The sequence below is a fragment of the Entelurus aequoreus genome, linkage group LG01, assembly GCF_033978785.1.
Source record: "Entelurus aequoreus isolate RoL-2023_Sb linkage group LG01, RoL_Eaeq_v1.1, whole genome shotgun sequence".
Lineage (NCBI taxonomy): Eukaryota > Metazoa > Chordata > Actinopteri > Syngnathiformes > Syngnathidae > Entelurus > Entelurus aequoreus.
In genome coordinates, this window is record NC_084731.1 from 57,763,030 (window position 1) to 57,784,137 (window position 21,108).

The following is a 21,108-nucleotide window of genomic DNA, read 5'->3' on the forward strand; positions in this document are numbered from 1 at the left end:
ATAATTGCATTTTAACAGAAGTGTAGATAGAACATGTTGAAACGGACAATAACCAGATAACAGTAAATGAACAAGTGGATTAATGATCCATTTTTACAGCTTGTCCCTCATAATTTGGACAAAATAGAATATAAATGACGCAATATGTTACTGTATACGTCAGCAGACTAATTAGGAGCCTTTGTTTGCTTTCTTACTACTAAAAGACAAGTTGTCGAGTATGTTTACTATTTTATTTAAAATTCTTCTTCAATTGCAATAATTAACATATGTTTAATGTACTTTAAGATTTTTTATTAAAATAAAGCCAATAATGCAATTTTTTGTGTTGCCCATTATTTAGAAAAGTATCGAAATACATTTTGGTACTGGTACCAAAATATTGGTATCGGGACAACCCTACGCTGAAGTAATAATAACCACATCAGCTGTTGCTGGTCATTGTAAAAAGCCATAGAGAAACTAAAGAATTGAGGATGTTCAAGAGCGCTCATGAACCTTCACTTTTGTTTAGTCCGTGTCTCAGCTTGAAAAAGCAGAGCCAACTCCCCTGAACGACAAGTTTTGTGTGTTTGCCTCGCACGTGAGGAGTTGTGCAACGGGCTGCTTGAGAGTTGGAAAAAGAAAGCATGCTTAGGTGTTTCTCTGACAGCAAAGAGATTAGCTCCTCTCCATCTGTTGCACCATGCTGATTCGCACACAAGGACCACAGTTCTCACCCTCGTTTAACACTCACACTCGCTCCTTTCACCCCCGGTGGGGTCTCTTTTGCTGATGTTTTTTCTGATCAAATCAATAAGCTAACACTGTTGGTGCGCCACATGTCGTTTGATTTTGAGTATTTGTGTCCGCCTGTGGGTGAAGAGGCTCATTATAAATGACACCGGCTGTACAGTTTTTGGGACAACAGCTGCGAGAGGGTGCAGGGTCAGCCATTTGTCTTGTCTGTCATAAATCCAGACCGTATAGTTGGACGTATGGAAACTGACCCACAGTCTGTCGCAGTGTTGGAATGTAGGATCAACCCATGACCGTCAAGCCTTGTCCTAATTACAGCACAGTTATGTCAACACCTTATTTCATCTGTATTTCCTGGTGGTGTGATTGTGTATCTTGTAGACTCCAGTCGTCAAACACGACACCACACCATACCTGTACTCGGTAAGGGAGGTTCAATGAATAGTCTTCCCTCTGTCATTATCATGCAAAGTTCTCACGTGGACGTCCTAAGAACGAGAACGCTGGTATATACGCACCTTACTAACCTATAGAAGTCCCTATGCTCAATTAATGCAGCTTCTATATTTTAAAGATATAATCTAACGTACATCAATATTAGGTTCCTTGTTTCCACAGGTAAGACGGGGCAGAAAGTTTAAAAGATGGAATTCCAAAGGGTTAATCCAACGAAACTTTACTGGCACAAAGAACTGAAACTTATCCAAAGAGTGAGCTGTTGCGGCAACCGTGAACTTCGAAAACACGGAAAATCCCCAGATGTCATTGGAATAACCTGGTCTCAAAGTAGCAGTCGAGTGGAAAAACAAGTTTACTTTATATGCTTAAATGTGTTTCATTGTATCTATTAAACCATTTCCAATTGTGTTTACAATCCGCAAAATATGTGAAAATACCGTCTAAACGTTACAAAATGACACAAAATTTGTCAATTTCCGTAGATTCTACGTCACTGTAGTAACGCTTCTGCACTCTGACCATATTATTAGATCAGTCATACTTTATCATACTTTAAATACACAAAAATGTGAAAGAGATGTGCTGTTTATCATTCACAATCCTTTTGTAAGACAAGCACACAGATGCTTGGCTTTATTTGATTGCATTCTAAATGGTAAATAAATATCTAACAATTGAGTCAACAGATAGTGGGGTCCTCTCATTATACTCTCTAAAAACATCCAGAAAGCGCCAACAATACTCCATTTACATGTCGTGACCTGAATATCAACCAAATATGAGTGATATTGTTACTATAAGCGCTAACGCAGACGACCTATTTTAGCTGCGCATTGATAGCAGTGAGCTAATGCTAGCTTACGCTGTTAGTGTTGACACACTGAGCCAACGGCTGCTTCTGCTTGGTGTCAAACTTGCTAAAAGTAAATTCTAGATTATAATTCATGCATCTCTCACCTGCTAGTAGACAAATGTGGCCATGGACCGACCGGCTGCTCCACTTTTACATCCCCCGAGATGGCGAAAAAGAAGCGAGTTGCGGCAACTTTTTTTACAACCCTTCGTGAGGATTGCCATTGAATCTTCATCTAAACGGAATTATGTGAGCGTCCCGTCGATCGGCAACCCAGCGAGAGTGGAAATATTACAGTAAATGTTTTTTTTATTGTTTAAAGTGGTTAGTTTGGATGTTTAGCACCTACAATGTTAATGCTATTGTGTCACAATAAAGCTGCATCCGTTTAGCACTCGGCTTCTAAAACTTATTGCTCATCCTCCTTGTATTCGGGCTCAAAAATATAAAGTCCTGGATCATAATGTTTCCAAAAGTAATCGGTGTTGGCTCTCACAAAGTCTGCTTGATTAGCATTGTTGTCGATGGGGAAGGGACCTGCAAGATTGATACTATTTTGATCATATCTATTTATTTGTAAATATTAAAAGTCTTTAGGTGTCGTAAATCAGATAAATATGATAATAGCTTCAATTTAGAGGCAACTTGTTTTTCCACTCCTATTGTTACTTTAATAGAACAACAAATGTGGTTGGTTTAGTTGGGAAAACATTTTTGATGAACATGTGCTTTGGTTCCTGGGTTAACTTGCTTGCAAAGAACGAGGCATTCATACGTGTTTTATTGTTTTTTGTGGGGCGGTAAGTTAGGGGGTTCTGGTATGGCCTCGGTAGCCTACCAGGCAGGATCTAGATCTAGTTATGCTGGTTTGTCTTCTTTAAAGGCTCACAGTTTGACTCTCACAGTTCAGGTCGTCACAGCAAGTCAAGAGCATGAATGGTTTTGGCTAAGTTTTTTAATGACTGATACACTTCCTGACTGGGGCTGGGTGTCACTGCTAATTTCCTAAATTGATTTGATTTTGATTCATAAGGTTCTAAATCCGAATAATCATGATTCGATCTGCTTTTAAATTATGAAAATGTCTCAACTCCTGAGTTTTTTTCCGGTTCGCCATAATATTTAGACTAGTGGTTCTCAAACTTTCTTCACCGAGTACCACCTCAGAAAACACTTTGCTATCCAAGTACCACTATAATGACCAACACTAAAATGTAGTAGCGTAGTATGCCTAAGTATCCATCAAGAACAATGCAGATGTTTTTTTAACATGTATATTCAATATTTTTGCCACCGCAGTTTGAACAGTAACACTATATTTGAATATAGGAAAATAAAACACTACTTTAACCAAGTCATTCTTTGATATGCGTGCCACCGTTTGAGAATCACTGCTTTAGACAGTTAAAACTTGAACTGTAAACAAGACTGTCTCAAGTTGCAAAAATGCAGTTTTGGAATAAGGTATTGCAAGTAAACGTGTACATTACATTAAGATAAGTGCAAAATAATAACAACAGTAAATATTTTACCTACTCAGTGGCCTAGTGGTTAGAGTGTCCGCCCTGAGATCGGTAGGTCGTGAGTTCAAACCCCGGCCGAGTCGTACCAAAGACTATAAAAATGGGACCCATTACCTCCCTGCTTGGCACTCAGCATTAAGGGTTGGAATTGGGGGTTAAATCACCAAAAAGGATTCCGGGGCGCGGCCACCGCTGCTGCCCACTGCTCCCCTTACCTCCCAGGGGGTGATCAAGGATGATGGGTCAAATGCAGAGAATAATTTCGCCACACCTAGTGTGTGTGTGACAATCATTGGTACTTTAGCTTTAACCATTTTTCTGGAACTCTTATTTGTCAGCGCAGTCAGACAGGATGCCAAGACGATCTTATTGTGAAGGCCGAAATTGTGCTCTTAGTTACAGCCACCATCCTCTTTTTATAGGGATCGTCTTACCAATATAATAAATGACAACCGTTTCAGTCAGATGTTTACTTTACACGATCACCACGTAGGGGGGTCAACTTTAAGCACCTAAACGAGCCTCTTGAAGCCGGCGAAAGCAGGTGTGGCTCTTTACCATCTAAAGTTGCCATCTTACAGTATCTTCTTGACCTGCGTAGAATCGGGTGGTAATGCGTGTAAGTCCCTCAGTTTCTTGTTTCTCCCCGACGGCTGGTTGATGTAAGCTACCGTTAGCATAAAGGGATACCGCAGCTGTTTCACGTACAAGACTACCAGGGGATGAGGTGGAAGAATCGATACCATGCCCTGTGAATCAATATTGCCAAATTTAAAACATTCTTTTTTTTTTTACCCAGTCCTATTCCTGGCACAACCCGGTCTCGGACTTTAATCCGTGCTCTCTGCCATGAAAGGCAGAAGTTCCATATCCACAAAATTCATCCCTGGCAAGTGTGTCACACAACCACTCCTCTGCTTTCCCAGTCTCCGTACCAGCTGATATTTGATACAGGCCCACGTATCCCCATTTAGCTGCTCAGGATATGCCTGTACATTATTCTTTAATTTTGGACCTCAAGAATCAGCATTCATTTGAGTCTACAAGATTAAATTAGGTCTGAAAACCTTTGACAAGTTGACTTCATATCCATTAGGACCTTTCAAAGTCTAAAATACGATCCACCTTGAAGACGGGAGTATTTTATTTTAAAAGTAAATTGGATACTCTATTTTGTGTTGGAGCATGACTTTCTGTCCCACGCTAGCAGGATTTAGCGAAATTTAACAGATTTGTTGCTGTGTCCGGCAAAAATAGAAGCTCTGCGTGTATTTTGTCCAGGAATGCAGAACGACAACGGCATGTCTGTGACGTTCCATGGGCGGTTGAAATTGACACATTGACAAAAAACGAAAGGAGTCCGCAGTCAGTGGAAATTCAGCGTAACAGCACCAGGGATTCTGTTACTCTCTCATTGGTTGTCAATATTTAGAGCTGATTATGGGGACTACACGGTTTTGTTACTCTCCAGTTGGGAGTGCTTTGCTCAACAGTGCTTTAATAATTCAGTAATCAGTCCCAAGTAATTAAAGACTCAGTTACTGCTGAGCATGAGTTCACCCAGACTCTTCACACGCCAGATGGTTGTGCTTCAACCGCACGTCAGATGTATTTTAGTCAGTGTTTTAAAGAGTACACACTGTACAGGCTTGTGTTGTGGATAGGGTTGTACGGTATACCAGTACTAGTATAGTATCGTGGTACTAATGAATCAAAAAAGGTACTATACTCTGTTTGAAAAGTACCGGTTCCCCCCTATTTTTTTTTTTTTTTTACGGGCGTGACGGCGCGTTGTCACGTCATGACGTTGCTGGTTTTACGAGCAGAGGAGCGTGTTCGGCAGCGCACAATCACAGAGTACTTAACCGTAGACAGAAAAAGGACAACGGACGCATTTTGGCTTAAAAACTAAAGATAAAGGAGAAGTTATAACACTGAAACGCCCTCAGGAAGAGGTGCTTTAAGACATGGCTAACTAGCTAGCAGCTAACATCCATCCGCAGTCTGCCGTGTTTTAGCTACTTCTAAATCACTAATCCTGGCCTCCATGGCGACAAATAAAGTAAGGAAGGAATAGCTAAACATGCTTCACTATACACCGTAGCTCACCGGTGTCACCGCTAATGACGCCGTTCTTGAATGTAAACAAATGCCATCGGTGGATCGACACCTGACATTCACTGTAATGATATCAAGTACAAGAGTGTATTACGTCAATATTTTTTATCACCACAAACTCGTTTTCCTATTTTTTAAAATTCTTATTATGTTTATAAAGTCAGGACATGCGTCCCTGGACACATGAGGACTTTGAATATGACCAATGTATGATCCTGTAACTATTTGGTATCAGATTGATACTTAAATTTGCTAATGCTAATGTCCTCTTTAAAAACGCCATCTCCTCACTACCACCTCTAAACCCATGTCATGCTGATGATCTTGTAAGCAACTTTAATTCCAAAATTGTGAATATCATAGATATCATTGCACCTGTTACAGTTAAAACGATTTTTGGTAAGCAAAAGGTACCCTGGAGAAAATCTGCTGTTGTAACAGCTCAGAGAAGAGAGTGCAGGAAGGCTGAACGAATCTGGCGGAATACAAAACTTCATATTCCCCATGACATCTATAAAGAGAGCCTCCAGGCCTACAATTTAGTCGTGAAAAGTGCTAGAGAAACATTCTTCTCCAGTATCATAAACAGCAACACAAATAAGGCCAAAACCCTATTCGCAACCGTTGACAGACTGACCAAACCCCCAACACAAATACCAGCCGAACTCCATTCCACGCAGAAATGCAATGAGTTTGCATTCTTTTATACTGATAAAATTGAAGGCATCAGATCCCCCATCAATATCTCAAGTAAAAAAGTTGGATCACCAACCCATTTAGGCAAAAGTAACACAGCAATGATGGCAAGCTTTAATGCCATAGACTCTAAAATTCTAGTGGAAACGGTGACAGCTCTAATGTCATCCACCTGCTGCCTTGATGTTTTACCTACCAACTTCTTTAAGAATGTTTTTGACTGCCTATCAACAGACGTATTGCAAATAGTTAATAATTCTATTCAATCGGGCAATTTCCCGAAGGCTTTCAAAACTGCAGTCATCAAACCTCTTCTAAAAAAGCAGAGCCTAGATGCCTCTGTTATCAACAACTACAGAACAATTTCAAGTCTACCATTCATAAGTAAAATAATTGAGAAAGTTGTCCTCCAACAACTAAATCACTTCTTGGCTTCTACTGGCTGCCACAACTTCCGGTCAGGATTTCGACCTCTTCATAGCACAGAGACGGCCCTTCTTAAAGTTATAAATGACATCCGTCTAAACACAGACTCTGGCAAAACTTCAGTATTAATGCTATTGGACCTCAGTGCTGCATTTGACGCTGTCGACCACTCAATACTTTTGGACAGGTTGGAAAACTGGATGGGGATCTCAGGCACAGTTTTAAGTAGGGATGATGTTTGATAAGGAATTATCGAGTTCGAGCCTATTATCGAATCCTCTTATCGAACCGATTCCTTATCGATTCTCTTATCGAGTCCAGATAGGTTGTTGTATATTGAAAAAAACACACAATATTTGGTTTAACAAAAGCTCACTTTTATTATATAATAAATAAATCAAATAAATAAATATTGACTGTTACCCACCTAAAAAAATAAAATAAAATAAATAAATATTGACTGTTGTTACCCAAAGTATATTAAGTGGGATTTTTCAGAGAAACAAATATATATAGTAACACAAAAACAACCTGTCTCTGTGATCACTATAAGTGTATAAATAATAATATAGTGTTAAATAAAATCAGTCCCTTGGGCACAAAACTGAAAATAATACAGCTCTCCAAAAAGTGCACTTCTGCTGCTATTTGACATAACTGTTTGTTATGATGCTTTGACATTTTTGCACTTTATTTCTTTATTGAAAGAACATTCTATGAAGAGAAAAGTTCTTTGCAAATGTAGTTACAATGCTAATAAATGAAAAGTTAAAGCTAAAAAAAGAAATACACTTTATTGAGTTAACATTATTTCTTTATGGGGGAAAAATGTTATGAGCTAGAGAATATAACAACTACACTACCCAGCATGCAACGGGAGTTACGAGCATGCGCGGTAGCCCCGAAAAGTGTTGCATGTTGCCACGCTGTGAAAGTAAACGTCAAGAACTCAGCCAACACGCCTCGTCTGCATTATTTATAATTAGACAGACAACACATCTACAGTGTGATTTTGTTTTGTTTACAAGGAAAGAAAAACATTAGTTAAAAAAGGGAGATATGTTGTAAATATATGTATGTGCTGCGGTTGTTTTAAGAACGTTGCGACAGCTGCCGTAAAGGAGGTGCGTTGCTATGTTTCCGGTTGGTCGTAAAAGTGTTCATGTGTTTTGCCCTGCTAAAATCTCTCAGTAAAGTTATTTGATGGATTATAGCTTTTGTTTTGAACTTTATTACACCTTGGAGCGCTTTTTCCCGTCCATTATTTTCCTGCTTTCGCTATCTAATGACTGAGCTACGTGACGTCATTTATTGTGATGTCCCACGGAGCATTTCTGGTCGGGACGGGATTCGAATAAAGAATCAACTCTTTTCCTTTACTATAGTAGTCTCGATAACGGGTACCGGTTCTCAAAAAGGGATTTGAGTCCGAGGACTCGGTTCTTTTCTTATCAAACAACCGGGAAAACCGGTTTCGAGTATCATCCCTAGTTTTAAGATGGTTCAAGTCATATCTACAAGATAGGAACTATTTTGTTTCCATTGGTGACTTTGTATCAAAACCAACTAGGGATGATGTTTGATAAGGAATTATCGAGTTCTAGCCTATTATCGAATCCTCTTATCGAACCGATTCCTTATCGATTCTCTTATCGAGTCCAGATAGGTTGTTGTATATGGAAAAAAAACACAATATTTGGTTTAACAAAAGCTCACTTTTATTATATAATAAAAAAATAAAATCTAATAAATAAATAAATATTGACTGTTACCCACCTAAAAAAATAAAATAAAATAAATAAATATTGACTGTTGTTACCCAAAGTATATTAAGTGGGATTTTTCAGAGAAACAAATATATACAGTAACACAAAAACAACCTGTCTCTGTGATCACTATAGGTGTATAAATAATAATATAGTGTTAAATAAAATCAGTCCCTTGGGCACAAAACTGAAAATAATACAGCTCTCCAGGTGCGTTGCTATGTTTCCGGTTGGTCGTAAAAGTGTTCGTCATGTGTTTTACCCTGCTAAAATCTCTCAGTAAAGTTATTCGATGGATTATAGCTTTTGTTTTGAACTTTATTACACCTTGGAGCGCTTTTTCCCATCCATTGTTTTCCTGCTTTCGCTATCTGCGCCTAATGACTGAGCTACGTGACGTCATTTATTGTGATGTCCCTCGGAGCATTTCTGGTCGGGACGGGATTCGAATAAAGAATCAACTCTTTTCCTTTACTATATTGGTCTCGATAACGGGTACCGGTTCTCAAAAAGGGATTTGAGTCCGAGGACTCGGTTCTTTTCTTATCAAACAACCGGGAAAACCGGTTTCGAGTATCATCCCTAAAACCAACCAACGTAACGTGTGGAGTCCCCCAAGGTTCAATCTTGGGGCCGACTTTATTTAACATCTATATGCTCCCACTAGGACAAATCATGCAAAATAATAACATTGACCTTCATTGCTATGCCAATGACACCCAAATCTATGTAGCGCTATCACCAAATGACTATCGCCCCATAGATCTTCTGTGCCAGTGCATTGAGCAAGTCAAACACTGGATGTGCCAAAATTTCCTACAACTAAATGAAGATAAAACTGAGATAATTGTTTTTGGTGCTAAAAAAGAAAGGTTTAAAGTCGTCCAACACCTTCAATCACTGTCCCTGAAAACCTCAAATAAAGCCAGAAATCTTGGGGTTATTTTAGATTCTGATTTACATTTCGACAGTCACATGAAATCAGTAACAAAATCGGCCTACTATCACCTCAAAAATGTAAAAAGACTTAGAGGGCTCATGTCAGCTCAAGACTTTGAAAAACTTGTACATGCCTTTATTACCTGTAGGCTAGACTATTGTAATGGTCTCCTTGCAGGTCTTCCCAAAAAAACTGTTCAGAACGCTGCTGCTAGAGTTCTACAAAGACCAAAAAATGTGAGCACAATACACCAATTCTTAAATCCTTACATTGGCTCCCTGTACATCAGAGAATTGATTTCAAAATCTTCCTGCTCACATATAAATCACTACATGGTCTAGGGCCGAAGTATATCACTGATATGCTCCCACTATATAAGCCCTCTAGATCACTTAAGGTCTTCTGAGACCAATCTGTTAGCGGTTCCCAGAGTAAACTCAAATCAAAGGAGAGCATCATTCAGTCACTATGCAACAAATAGCTGGAATAAACTTCCTGAAGATGTCAGACTCTCCCCAACTCTGACTACTTTTAAAACTAGACTGAAGACTTTTATGTTCACCTTAGCTTTCAGCTTAATCTTTTAACTTTTAACGTCCGCACTGTTTTTATTTTTATTGTCTGCATTTTAATTGTGCTTTTATTTTCTTTCATTTCACTTCGTTGTCTGTGAAGCACCATGAGTCTGCCTTGTGTATGAAAAGCGCTATACAAATAAAGTTGCCTTGCCTTGCCTTGCCTTAAATTTGTGGTATCATCCAAAACTAATGTAAAGTATCAAAGAACAGAAGAATAAGGGCTTATTACATTTAACAGAAGTGTAGATAAAACATGTTAAAACAGAAAAAAACATATATACCGGTAAACAGTAAATTAACAAGTAGATTGATAATCCATTTTTACAGCTTGTCCCTCATAATGTTGACAAAATATTATAATATAAATGACACAATAGGTTACTGCATATGTCAGCAGACTAATTAGGAGCCTTTGTTTGTTTACTTACTACTAAAAGACAAGTTGTCTGGTATGTTCACTATTTTATTTAAGGACAAAATTGTTCTTCGATTACAATAATAAACATGTTTAAGCACCTTAAGATTTTTTGTTAAAATAAAGCCAATAATGCCATTTTTTTGTGTTGCTCTTTATTTAGAAAAGTATCGAAATACATTTTGGTACCGGTACCAAAATATTGGTATCAAGACAACCCTAGTCGTGGATATACTGTATACTGTCATTTCTATAACTGTGCGTTTTCTTTCTGATGTTTCTTTTTTAGGCCGTTGGTAACAAGGGTGTGATGAGGGATCAGATAACCGTGCGGGGTGGCCAGCTGAAGGTCAAGTATCTCTACGAAGACTCCCCTAACAATCGCAAGATCAGTGCCATTACCACAGCAACGCCTCAGAACAGTGGGACCAACGGTCAGACGCCCAGCAAACCGTTACCAGTCTTTAGCCTGCCGAAGGATCACAGTGCAGACAGGTGGGAGACACTTCCCATGTTACATTCAACCAAGAACTAAGGCTTGTTCTCATTGCAGTGATTCTCTTCTTATTTGCCACAGCTCTGAATCCAGTAAAGGCTCCAATGAAACCTCCAGCTCTCAAGGGGTTGGGAGTGGAGGGAATGGAGGGAACAGCAGCAAGGTGTGTGGCCCGCTCACACCGGAGCAGGCTGTGAGATTGTACCGGACTCAACTAACCAACCTTGAGCAAACAGAGATCCACTCCTACCCAGATATCTACTTTGTGGGACCCAATGCCAAGAAGAGGCCTGCCGTCGCGGGGGGCAACAACAACGGCGGCTATGACGACGAGCAAGGCGGCTACATCAACGTAGCCCACGACCACCTGGCCTTCCGCTATGAGTTTCTCAAGGTGAGTTCGTAAATCTTCGAGTATTGACACTAAAGTGGAATAATGGATTGTCTTCGTTGTAGCGACCAGACTGCTAACGCTGTACTGGGATGGCAGTCCACAGGAGTCGCTAGTCATTACTCTTGTGTAGCAGCTGATCCCACAAGTGTTCAGTTGGGTTGAGGTGAGGGTTGGGGCACGGAAGAGGATGTACTTTGGACCCAGATTGCCTTGTTTCTCCAATGATCCAGATTGTTACAACAGAGAAATAATCGAACAAATGGAATCGTCTAATCTGTTAAATACCAGTGTAGTACACAGAAGAGGTGTAGACTTGGACTCAAGTCGCAATTTTCATGACTTTGGACCTGACTTGACAGTATCATCAAAGACTTGCCACTCAACTTAGACTTTGACGTCAATGACTCGGGACTTGATTCGGGCTGAAGTCTGTTGACTTTAAAAGACTTGGAGAATTTGGTCCTAGACACGGTTCTTTTGATGAGGATTTGAGTTAATGTAGGGAATTATTGCTCATATAATAATTTGCACATTAGCAGATTCGCCGGAACAACAACCGCGGACAAATGCAAAGGGCGAGCAGCAAGACTGGAGTGACTTTAACATTAGCATTAGCTCTCTACTGACAATTGATTTTATTGATGTCTTTGACATTAGCTGCATGAACGCAACTGAAAACAGGTAAAGAAGTGACTATGCAGCAAGCTTTCTAAATATTCGGTCCAACACAATTTAACACAAAACAAAACTAATTAAAACACACACTAACTACTGCTATACTGTGGGGGAATAATGAACAATAACACGTCATTAAAAAAAACTATATACAGTGGAACTCCCCATAGATACATCAGCACATGAGCAGCCTGCCATGAGGAATATGTGGCGGCCATCCTGGTTAGGGCAACAATCCCTAAATGCAATTCATGTACAATGAAAATAAATCATAACTTTTGTCATTTTTCAACCGACTTTCATGCAGTTTACTTTATTGCCAAGTCAAAACCTCAGTGGCCTAGTGGTTAGAGTGTCCGCCCTGAGATAGGTAGGTTGTGAGTTCAAACCCCGGCCGAGTAATACCAAAGACTATAAAAATGGGACCCATTACCTCCCTGCTTGACACTCAGCATCAAGGGTTGGAATTGGGGGTTAAATCACCAAAAATGATTCCCGGGCGCAGCCATCGCTGCTGCTCACTGCTCCCCTCACCACCCAGGGGGTGATCAAGGGTGATGGTTAAATGCAGAGAATAATTTCGCCACACCTCGTGTGTGTGTGTGACAATCATTGGTACTTTAACTTTAAAATGTGTCTTATTGATGCAAAAACATTTTAATTAATAAAAGATCAAACAATTATTCTTGCTGATGAAAGCTTATTCCCAGCTTAAGGTGGACCAACTTTTCTACATGTTTTTGTGTATTTGGGATCTGCGTAAGTCCCGCATCTTGAAAAGACTGCCAGAAAGCAGCTTAAAGATGGTCTGTAAAACATTATCTCTGCAACATTTTGACCAAAGAACAACCATTACATGTTATGTAGACCCCAAGAAAGTGTTTAAATGTAAAAATACAATCGTGATATGGCCCTTTTTGAGTACCGTATTTTTCGGACTATAAGTCGCAGTTTTTTTCATAGTTTGGCCGGGGGTGCGACTTATACTCAGGAGCAACTTATGTGTGAAATTATTAACACATAACCGTAAAATATCAAATAATATTATTTAGCTCATTCACTTAAGAGACTAGACGTATAAGATTTCATGGGATTTAGCGATTAGGAGTGACAGATTGTTTGGTAAACGTAAAGCATGTTCTATATGTTATAGTTATTTTAATGACTCTTACCATAATATGTTACGTTAACATACCAGGCACGTTCTCAGTTGGTTATTTATGCGTCATATAATGTACACTTATTCAGCCTGTTGTTCACTATTCTTTATTTATTTTAAATTGCCTTTCAAATGTCTATTCTTGGTGTTGGGTTTTATCAAATAAATTTCCCCAAAAAATGCGACTTATACTCCAGTGCGACTTATATATGTTTTTTCCCTTCTTTATTATGCATTTTTGGCAGGTGCGACTTATACTCCGGTGCGACTTATACTCCGAAAAATACGGTACTTCCTGTTGTGAATTAGTGCTATTTACATGCTGGACAGCACATTCTTGCTAAAGTTGTCTTTATGTCGACAATTATGTTCCCCTAGTCCTTTTGTGTGAGTGTACTTACCTGCTGAGCGCCTTATTATTTATGTTAAGTAAGACTTTGCAAACACTCTTGAGGCAAGCATGAACAAAGACAATGTGAGTCATAGAAACCTACTGCCGTTTCATGGTAGTCACCTGTTTAGACAGCAGATATTTTAGTCAATATACATACTTAACAGTGCCTATGACTTGAAAGGACTTTGAAATCTCAAACAGATGACTTGACTTGGGACTTGTGCGTCCTTACTTTTGACTTGAATTGAGACTTGGGGTTAAAGACTCGAGACACTGATTTTCTCCCACCTATGGTATACAGTTTACCAACAATACATTTGGCTTTTGCCGTCCTCAGATTATCGGCAAAGGAAGCTTCGGTCAGGTGGCCAAAGTCTACGACCACAAATTGCAGCAGCACCTGGCCCTGAAGATGGTGCGCAATGAGAAGCGCTTCCACCGACAGGCGCAGGAGGAGATCCGCATCCTGGAGTACCTGCGCAAGCAAGACCGCAACGGCACCATGAACGTGGTGCACATGCTGGAGCACTTCACCTTCCGCAACCACATCTGCATGACCTTCGAGCTGCTCAGCATGAACCTCTACGAGCTCATCAAGCGCAACAAGTTCCAAGGCTTCAGCTTGCCGCTGGTCCGGAAGTTTGCTCACTCCATCCTGCAGTGCCTGGAGTCCCTGAGCCGGCTGCGCATCATCCACTGTGACCTCAAGCCGGAGAACATTCTGCTCAAACAGCAGGGGCGCAGCGGCATCAAGGTGTTTGCACACAGAAAGCGTGCGGCGTTCATCCGGTCGCTCCCACTCACCGCTTTGTCTTCTCCCGCCAGGTGATCGACTTCGGCTCCAGCTGCTTCGAGCACCAACGGGTGTACACCTACATCCAGTCCCGCTTCTACCGAGCGCCCGAGGTGATCTTTGGCGCGCGCTATGGCCTCCCTATCGACATGTGGAGCTTCGGCTGCATCCTGGCCGAGTTGCTGACGGGCTACCCTCTTTTCCCCGGCGAGGACGAGGGCGATCAACTGGCCTGCGTCATGGAGCTGCTGGGCATGCCCCCTCAGAAGGTTCTGGAGCAGGCCAAAAGAGTGAAGACATTTATCAACTCCAAGGGCCACCCGCGCTACTGCGGATCCAACACCCTGCCCACCGGCGCCACCGTGCTGACGGCGTCCCGCTCGCGCCGCGGCAAACTCCGAGGCCCCCCGGCCAGCAAAGAGTGGAGTGCGGCGCTCAAAGGCTGCGAGGACTCCACCTTCACTGACTTCATAAAGAAGTGCTTGGACTGGGACCCCTCGTCCCGTCTGACCCCCAGCCAGGCCCTCCGGCACCCGTGGTTGTACCGCCGGCTGCCCAAACCGCTGCCCGGGGGCGAGAGGAGCCAAGGGCCGCCGGTGAAGCGACTCCCCGAGCACCACAGCACCTCCTTCCCCTCCATCCTCGCCAAGGGGGCTCCTGGCCTGGGCACCGCGGCTCCCAACAACAAACTTAGGAGCAACATGTTGGGAGACTCTGTGGAGGCTATACCTATTCGCACGGTCCTACCCAAACTGGTCTCTTAGAGAGACCTCCTCCTCTGCACTCCTCAGGAGGAGTCACAGGAGAAAGCTTTTCAAATGTTTTTACCGGGCGTTGTCGACACCCCAGTCACAGCCGAACGGGAAGGAAGAGAGAATACAAGAACTCCTTCAAAGTTTTTATACAAAGATTTCCTCGAGTGGCTTGACTTTCTACAGTCGCGGATTTAGATCTTGCTTTGTACAAACGTGAGTGGACAGTTAGCGTTTTTTTTGTTCCCACACGAGTGTTTTTCCCCGTATTTAGTCAGGGCGCACTCGAACGCCTCACTCTTTCCGAAGAGTGAAACTTGAAAAGGGCTACACAACTCCCTAATTAGCTTGGCGGTAGCAGAGAAAAAAACAAAAACCTGACAACATTTCACACACTTTGACGACAGCATCGTTTCGCAATACCTTTCTTCTCGCATCCCCCCCGCTTTCTCCTCGTCCCCGGTGCTTGCATGTCAGCTCAATATGTGACATTGGTGCGGGAGACATGAAGAGCCGGCTATTTTCAGACCTCCTCTGGCGCTACTTGGAGCGACAGAAGGTCGAGGAGGAGGACAGGAGCTCCACTTGTCACGGACCAGTCAAATGTGGCCTGGTTTTTCCAACAGGAAAACGAAAAAGAGCTAAATATGAGCCATTTAGGCAAAAATCGACTTCTACGGTACTGACTGAAGACATGTTTCTCAGGGAAACGCACTCGTTACATCCCTTAATCCTCCATGGTGATTTTTATGGACACTTTGAGTGTCGCAGCTGCACTATCTGACCTACATTCTCTCCCCCGTCCTCCTCCTCTGTCATGTAGGACGGGGAAAATATGAATAATGAATTCATGGTGCTGTCCAGTCACTACACACACACACGTTGTCAGGTGCTGTTGTACGGACCACACCACCCAAATACTTCTCACCCCTTGTTTTCTAAGTAAACATCAGGGATTTCTACTCCTTTTTTTTTTTTTTTTTTAAAGAAAAAAAAGTTGACCACAAGTCATTCCCAACTGTCAAGATTAAAATGCGGAATAAGAAGAAACAAAACAAGTCATGTTGTGGAAGAGTAGCAGGACAGTTCCTGCAAGAGATCAAGGAGGCTGCCGAGTGACAACTAGAAGAGAAATAAAATGTCAAGTATCCAAATTAAGTTGTGGATAGTTTCTTTTTCTAAGGACAATAAAAAGGAAATTATTATTAACTGAAATGTGCCGATTTGGCGTTATTTCATTGCAGTGTGGTTTGGATTTATTCATGAGGCAGAAATGTGCCTAATTAAAACACTATATACTACTATACTGTGGGGGGAATAATGAACAATAACATGTCCATCCATCATCTTCCGCTTATCCGAGGTCGGGTCGCGGGGGCAGCACCCTAAGCAGGGAAGCCCAGACTTTCCTCTCCCCAGCCGCTTCGTCCAGCTCTTCCCGGGGGCCTCCCGAGGCGTTCCCAGACGTAGTCTTCCCCGTGGCCTCCTACCGGTCGGACGTGCCCTAAACACCTCCCTAGGGAGGCGTTCGGGTATCATCCTGACCAGATGCCCGAACCACCTCATCTGGCTCCTCTCGATGTGTAGGAGCAGCGGCTTTACTTTGAGCTCCTCCCGGATGACAGCTTCTCACCCTATCTCTAAAGGAGAGCCCCGCCACCCGGCGGAGGAAGCTCATTTCGGCCGCTTGTACTCATGATCTTGTCCTTTCGGTCATAATCCCAAGCTCATTACCATAGGTGAGGATGGGAACGTAGATCGATCAGTAAATTGAGAGCTTTGCCTTCCGGCTCAGCTCCTTCTTCACCACAACGGATCGATACAGCGTCCGCATTACTGAAGACGCCGCACCGATCCGCCTGTTGATCTCACGATCCACTCTTCCCTCACTCGTGAACAAGACTCCTAGGTACTTGAACTCCTCCACTTGGGGAAGGGTCTCCTCCCCAACCCGGAGATGGCACTCCACCCTTTTCCGGACCAGAACCATGGACTCGGACTTGGAGGTGCTGATTCTCAATAACACGTCATAAAACAAAACTATATACAGTAGAACTCCCCATAGATATGTCCGCGCAGGAGCAGCCTGCCATGATGTGTATGTGGCGGCCATCTTGGTTAGGGCAACAATCCCTAAATGCAATTCATGTACAATGAAAATAAATCATAACTTTGACCTTTCTCCACCGATTTTCACGCAGTTTACTTTATTGCAGAGTAAAAACGTGTCCTATTGATGCAACAAAAAAAATTCAATGAAAATATCACAAAATTATTATTACTGATGAAAGCCCAAATACTTCTCACCCCTTGTTTTTCTAAGTAAAACCATCAGGGATTTCTACTCCATTTTTTTTTATTTTTAAAGAAAATAAAGTTGACCACGAGTCATTCCCAACTGTCAAGATGTCCAATTGAAATGCGGAATGAGAAGAAACAAAACAAGTCATGTTGTGGAAGAGTAGCAGGACAGTCGATGTCAAGTATCCAAATTAGGTTGTGATAGTTACTTTTTCTAAGGACAAATAAAGAAATTATTATTAACAGAAGTGTGCCGATCTGGCGTTATTTCATTGTAGCCTGGCTTGGATTTATTCATCAGGCAGCCATTTTAATTAAAATATGGAAGAGAATGCTCAGACCGGCTAGCACACGTGTCAAACTCAAAGCCCGGGGGCCACGTCCACGCCGCCCCATTCTTTGTGGCCCGCGATTGCCTGGAAAGAATGTGCATCAACTTTATTTAATCTTTATCGATTAATGTAAATACATTTTGACGGAAAAAATGCAAATGTTGCTCTTAACTCGATGTTATTTGATGCAACAAACTACAGCAGGAAAGGGATTTATACGGCCCCGTTCCTGGGTGGATCTCGCATAAGAGGAATAGGATGGGTTAATCATTTTGCAATGCAGTCTGCTGAAAATAAGGCAAAGCTCCACTCAACATAGCAATCGACGCTGCGGCTAAAGTGGATAGCGTGTGCCCGAAATTCGTCACGTTTCATGTGTCAGGTAAACCAAATGGTGCCCCCTCAATTCCGTTCCTACTGTATTTCTTGCCTTTGTGTCATTCAAACTTTTTCCTTTGAAAATTCTACATTAGCTGAAATTAAGTTTGTCACTTTGACTTTTGATTCCAAAGCAGATTTTCCAGTAGTTTGTTGGTAAACAACGATAAAAAAAAATTAAAAAAGGGAAACTAATTTTATCATAACGCGGCCCTCCAAGGATTTTGGTATCTCCGACGTGGCCCACAATGAAAATTAGTTTGAGGCCCTTGGGCTAGCACCTCGCTCGCAGTGTTAATTAGTGATGTGCGGACAGATACTGTCGATGCCTTTTTTTATGCTCTTAAATCGATTCTCAAAACAAAATATAGATCATTTTGATACTTTATTTATTCGAAATGTTAACAGGAACAGTATAAAAAGTAACTTAAGTGTGTGAACAAGGCAATGTGTTAATGTTGAATTGTTTTGTTTGCATGTTCAGTTCACGGTAACAATTACTTGACCAATATTTTCGTCTTAGTTCTCCTATTTTTCCCTGACGAAAATAAGAGGATAACAAATTGAAAAAACAAAAATTTACGTTGACGAAAACGTAACGAAATGTATTAACACTTTCGTCGACGACTAAAAACAAGAGGAAAATGTTGACATAAATGAAATTCAATCAGATTTTATTTCGTCAGTTAGATGGGCGGGACAAGTAGACAATATAACCAATCACAGCTCTTCAACTGCGTAAATATGAAAGATGGGTGGGGCTTAGTTATGAAAAAAGAGCCAATCAGATGCTTTTCCTTGCGGGATGAGGAAGTTGGATTTTTCACTGCCAAAACAATCAAGTTTGGATTTAACAGGTATGTGTGTACGAGGACACATTTCATTTTTGACGCTATATGCTATAAGTTCAATCTTTGTGTATTTACTGCTTCAGGTGTTCTGTCGAATCGAGCTGCTTGGTCAACAACGACGATGAAAACGAAAATGTAGGCTACCATTATTTGTGTCGATGTGAACATCCTCAAGTTGTTATTTGCCAACCCTCCCGATTTTCCCGGGAGACTCCCGAATATCAGTGCCCCTCCCGAAATTCTCCCGGGGCCAACATTCTCCCGAATTTCTCCCGATTTCCACCCGGCCAACAACATTAGGGGCGTGCCTTAAAGGCACTGCCTTTAGCGTCCTCTCTCACCTGAGAAGGAAACTATTATATATAGACTGACCATACGTCCTCTTTTCACCGGACATGTCCTCTTTTGCGTGGCTGTCCGGGCGGAGTTTCTTAAATGCCTCAAATGTCCGGCATTTTGAGTTAGGGTTGCTTGTATTTTCAATGTACGTTCAGGGTTAAGAAGGGGTTAAAAACAGAACAAATTGTGAAGGTGAGCGCACGCAGCAGCATTTGTGAGGGAGGGGCAGAGACAGAGAGCGCAAGGGATTGATTGATTGAAACTTGTATTAGTAGATTGCACAGTACAGTACATATTACGTACAATTGACCACTAAATGGTAACACCCCAATAAGTTTTTCAACGTTAATCAATTCATGGTAAACACACTGCACTTCTGATTGGTGCTTTTATGCATGTGTGTGTGCGTGCGTGTGTGTCTGTGTGAGTGTGTGTGTGTGTGAGTGAGTCTGCAGTGCGTTAATAAATGTCCCCACACGATGTACATTTGACAGTGATTCATAGCAGGGAAGCTAACATCAGCCTACGGTGACAGCCAAAATATCTACCAACGTTACTTACCGCGATGTGCTTCCTCAAATTTGATGTTGAGTTCATGTAAGCCAGTGGTGCCCACACCTTTTCAGCAGGCAAGCTACTTTTTAAATGACCAAGTCGAGGTGATCTACTTCATATATACATATACATACACACACATATCATATATATATATATATATACATACATTTATATATACAGTATATAATTTAATATTTATTTTGCCGTTTTTGTTCACATGTTAAAGGTGTTTTAATGAATATACATGCATTTTTAACATATAGATTCCTTTCTTTCATGAAGACAAGAATATAAGTTGGTGTATTACCTGATTCTGATGACTTGCATTGATTGGAATCAGACAGTAGTGCTGATAACGTCCACGTTTTCAAATGGAGGAGAAAAAAAGTTCCTCCTTTCTGTCTAATACCACATGAAAGTGGTTGGTTTTTGGCATCTTATTTGTCCAGCATCCATACTCGTTTTTATACACTTTACAAGAAATACATTGGCGGCAAACTCCGTAGCTTGCTAGCTTGTTTGCGCTGGCTTTCGGAGACTCTTATTTTGTTAGTGCAGGCGCGATGGAGCGACACTTTTATTGTGAAGACAGGAACTGTGCGGTCAGTCTTTAGGCTTTTGAGAGAGGTACGGTTGAAATTAAAAAGTGTCTTTTTTCCTTCACACTTTTGATTGATTGATTGAAACTTGTATTAGTAGATTGCACAGTACAGTACATATTCCGTACAATTGACCACTAAATGATAACACCCCAATAAGTTTTTCAACTTGTTTAATCGGGGTACACGTGTGAAGGTCATGTGACCGCCTGGCTCTGTTTGATTGGTCCAAAATCACCAGTGACTGCATCTGATTGGTGAAACGCAGGCATGCGATAGATCCTACTTTGAAGGTCTGTCTGACAAACCAAAACAAACAAAGCGTGCATTAACAGATCGATAAAAATGAGTAGCGAGTAGTGAGCTGAATGTAGATAAATGGAGTGGAGTAAAAGTAGCGTTTCTTCTCTATAAATATACTCAAGTAAAAGTAAAAGTATGTTGCATTAAAACTACTCTTAGAAGTACAATTTATCCCAAAAGTTACTCAAGTAGATGTAACGGAGTAAATGTAGCGCGTTACTACCCACCGCTGCTGACAAGTTAGCATCGCTGACAGTGATGTCATCACCGTC

General features: G+C 41.4%; 1 protein-coding gene across 2 annotated transcripts in view; it reads left to right on the forward strand.

Annotated features, from left to right (window-relative positions):
• The window catches only part of dyrk3 (dual specificity tyrosine phosphorylation regulated kinase 3), a 50,365-nt gene extending 34,208 nt beyond the window's left edge, over positions 1-16,157 (forward strand). For both annotated transcript variants that reach the window (XM_062054933.1, XM_062054925.1), the window contains exons 3-6: positions 10,802-11,007; positions 11,090-11,402; positions 13,968-14,384; positions 14,456-16,157. In XM_062054933.1, coding sequence (XP_061910917.1) covers positions 10,802-11,007; positions 11,090-11,402; positions 13,968-14,384; positions 14,456-15,187 — 1,668 coding nt within the window. In that variant the 3' untranslated portion in view covers positions 15,188-16,157. The remainder of the gene's footprint in view (positions 1-10,801; positions 11,008-11,089; positions 11,403-13,967; positions 14,385-14,455) is intronic.
• The last annotated feature ends 4,951 nt before the right edge of the window (positions 16,158-21,108 follow it).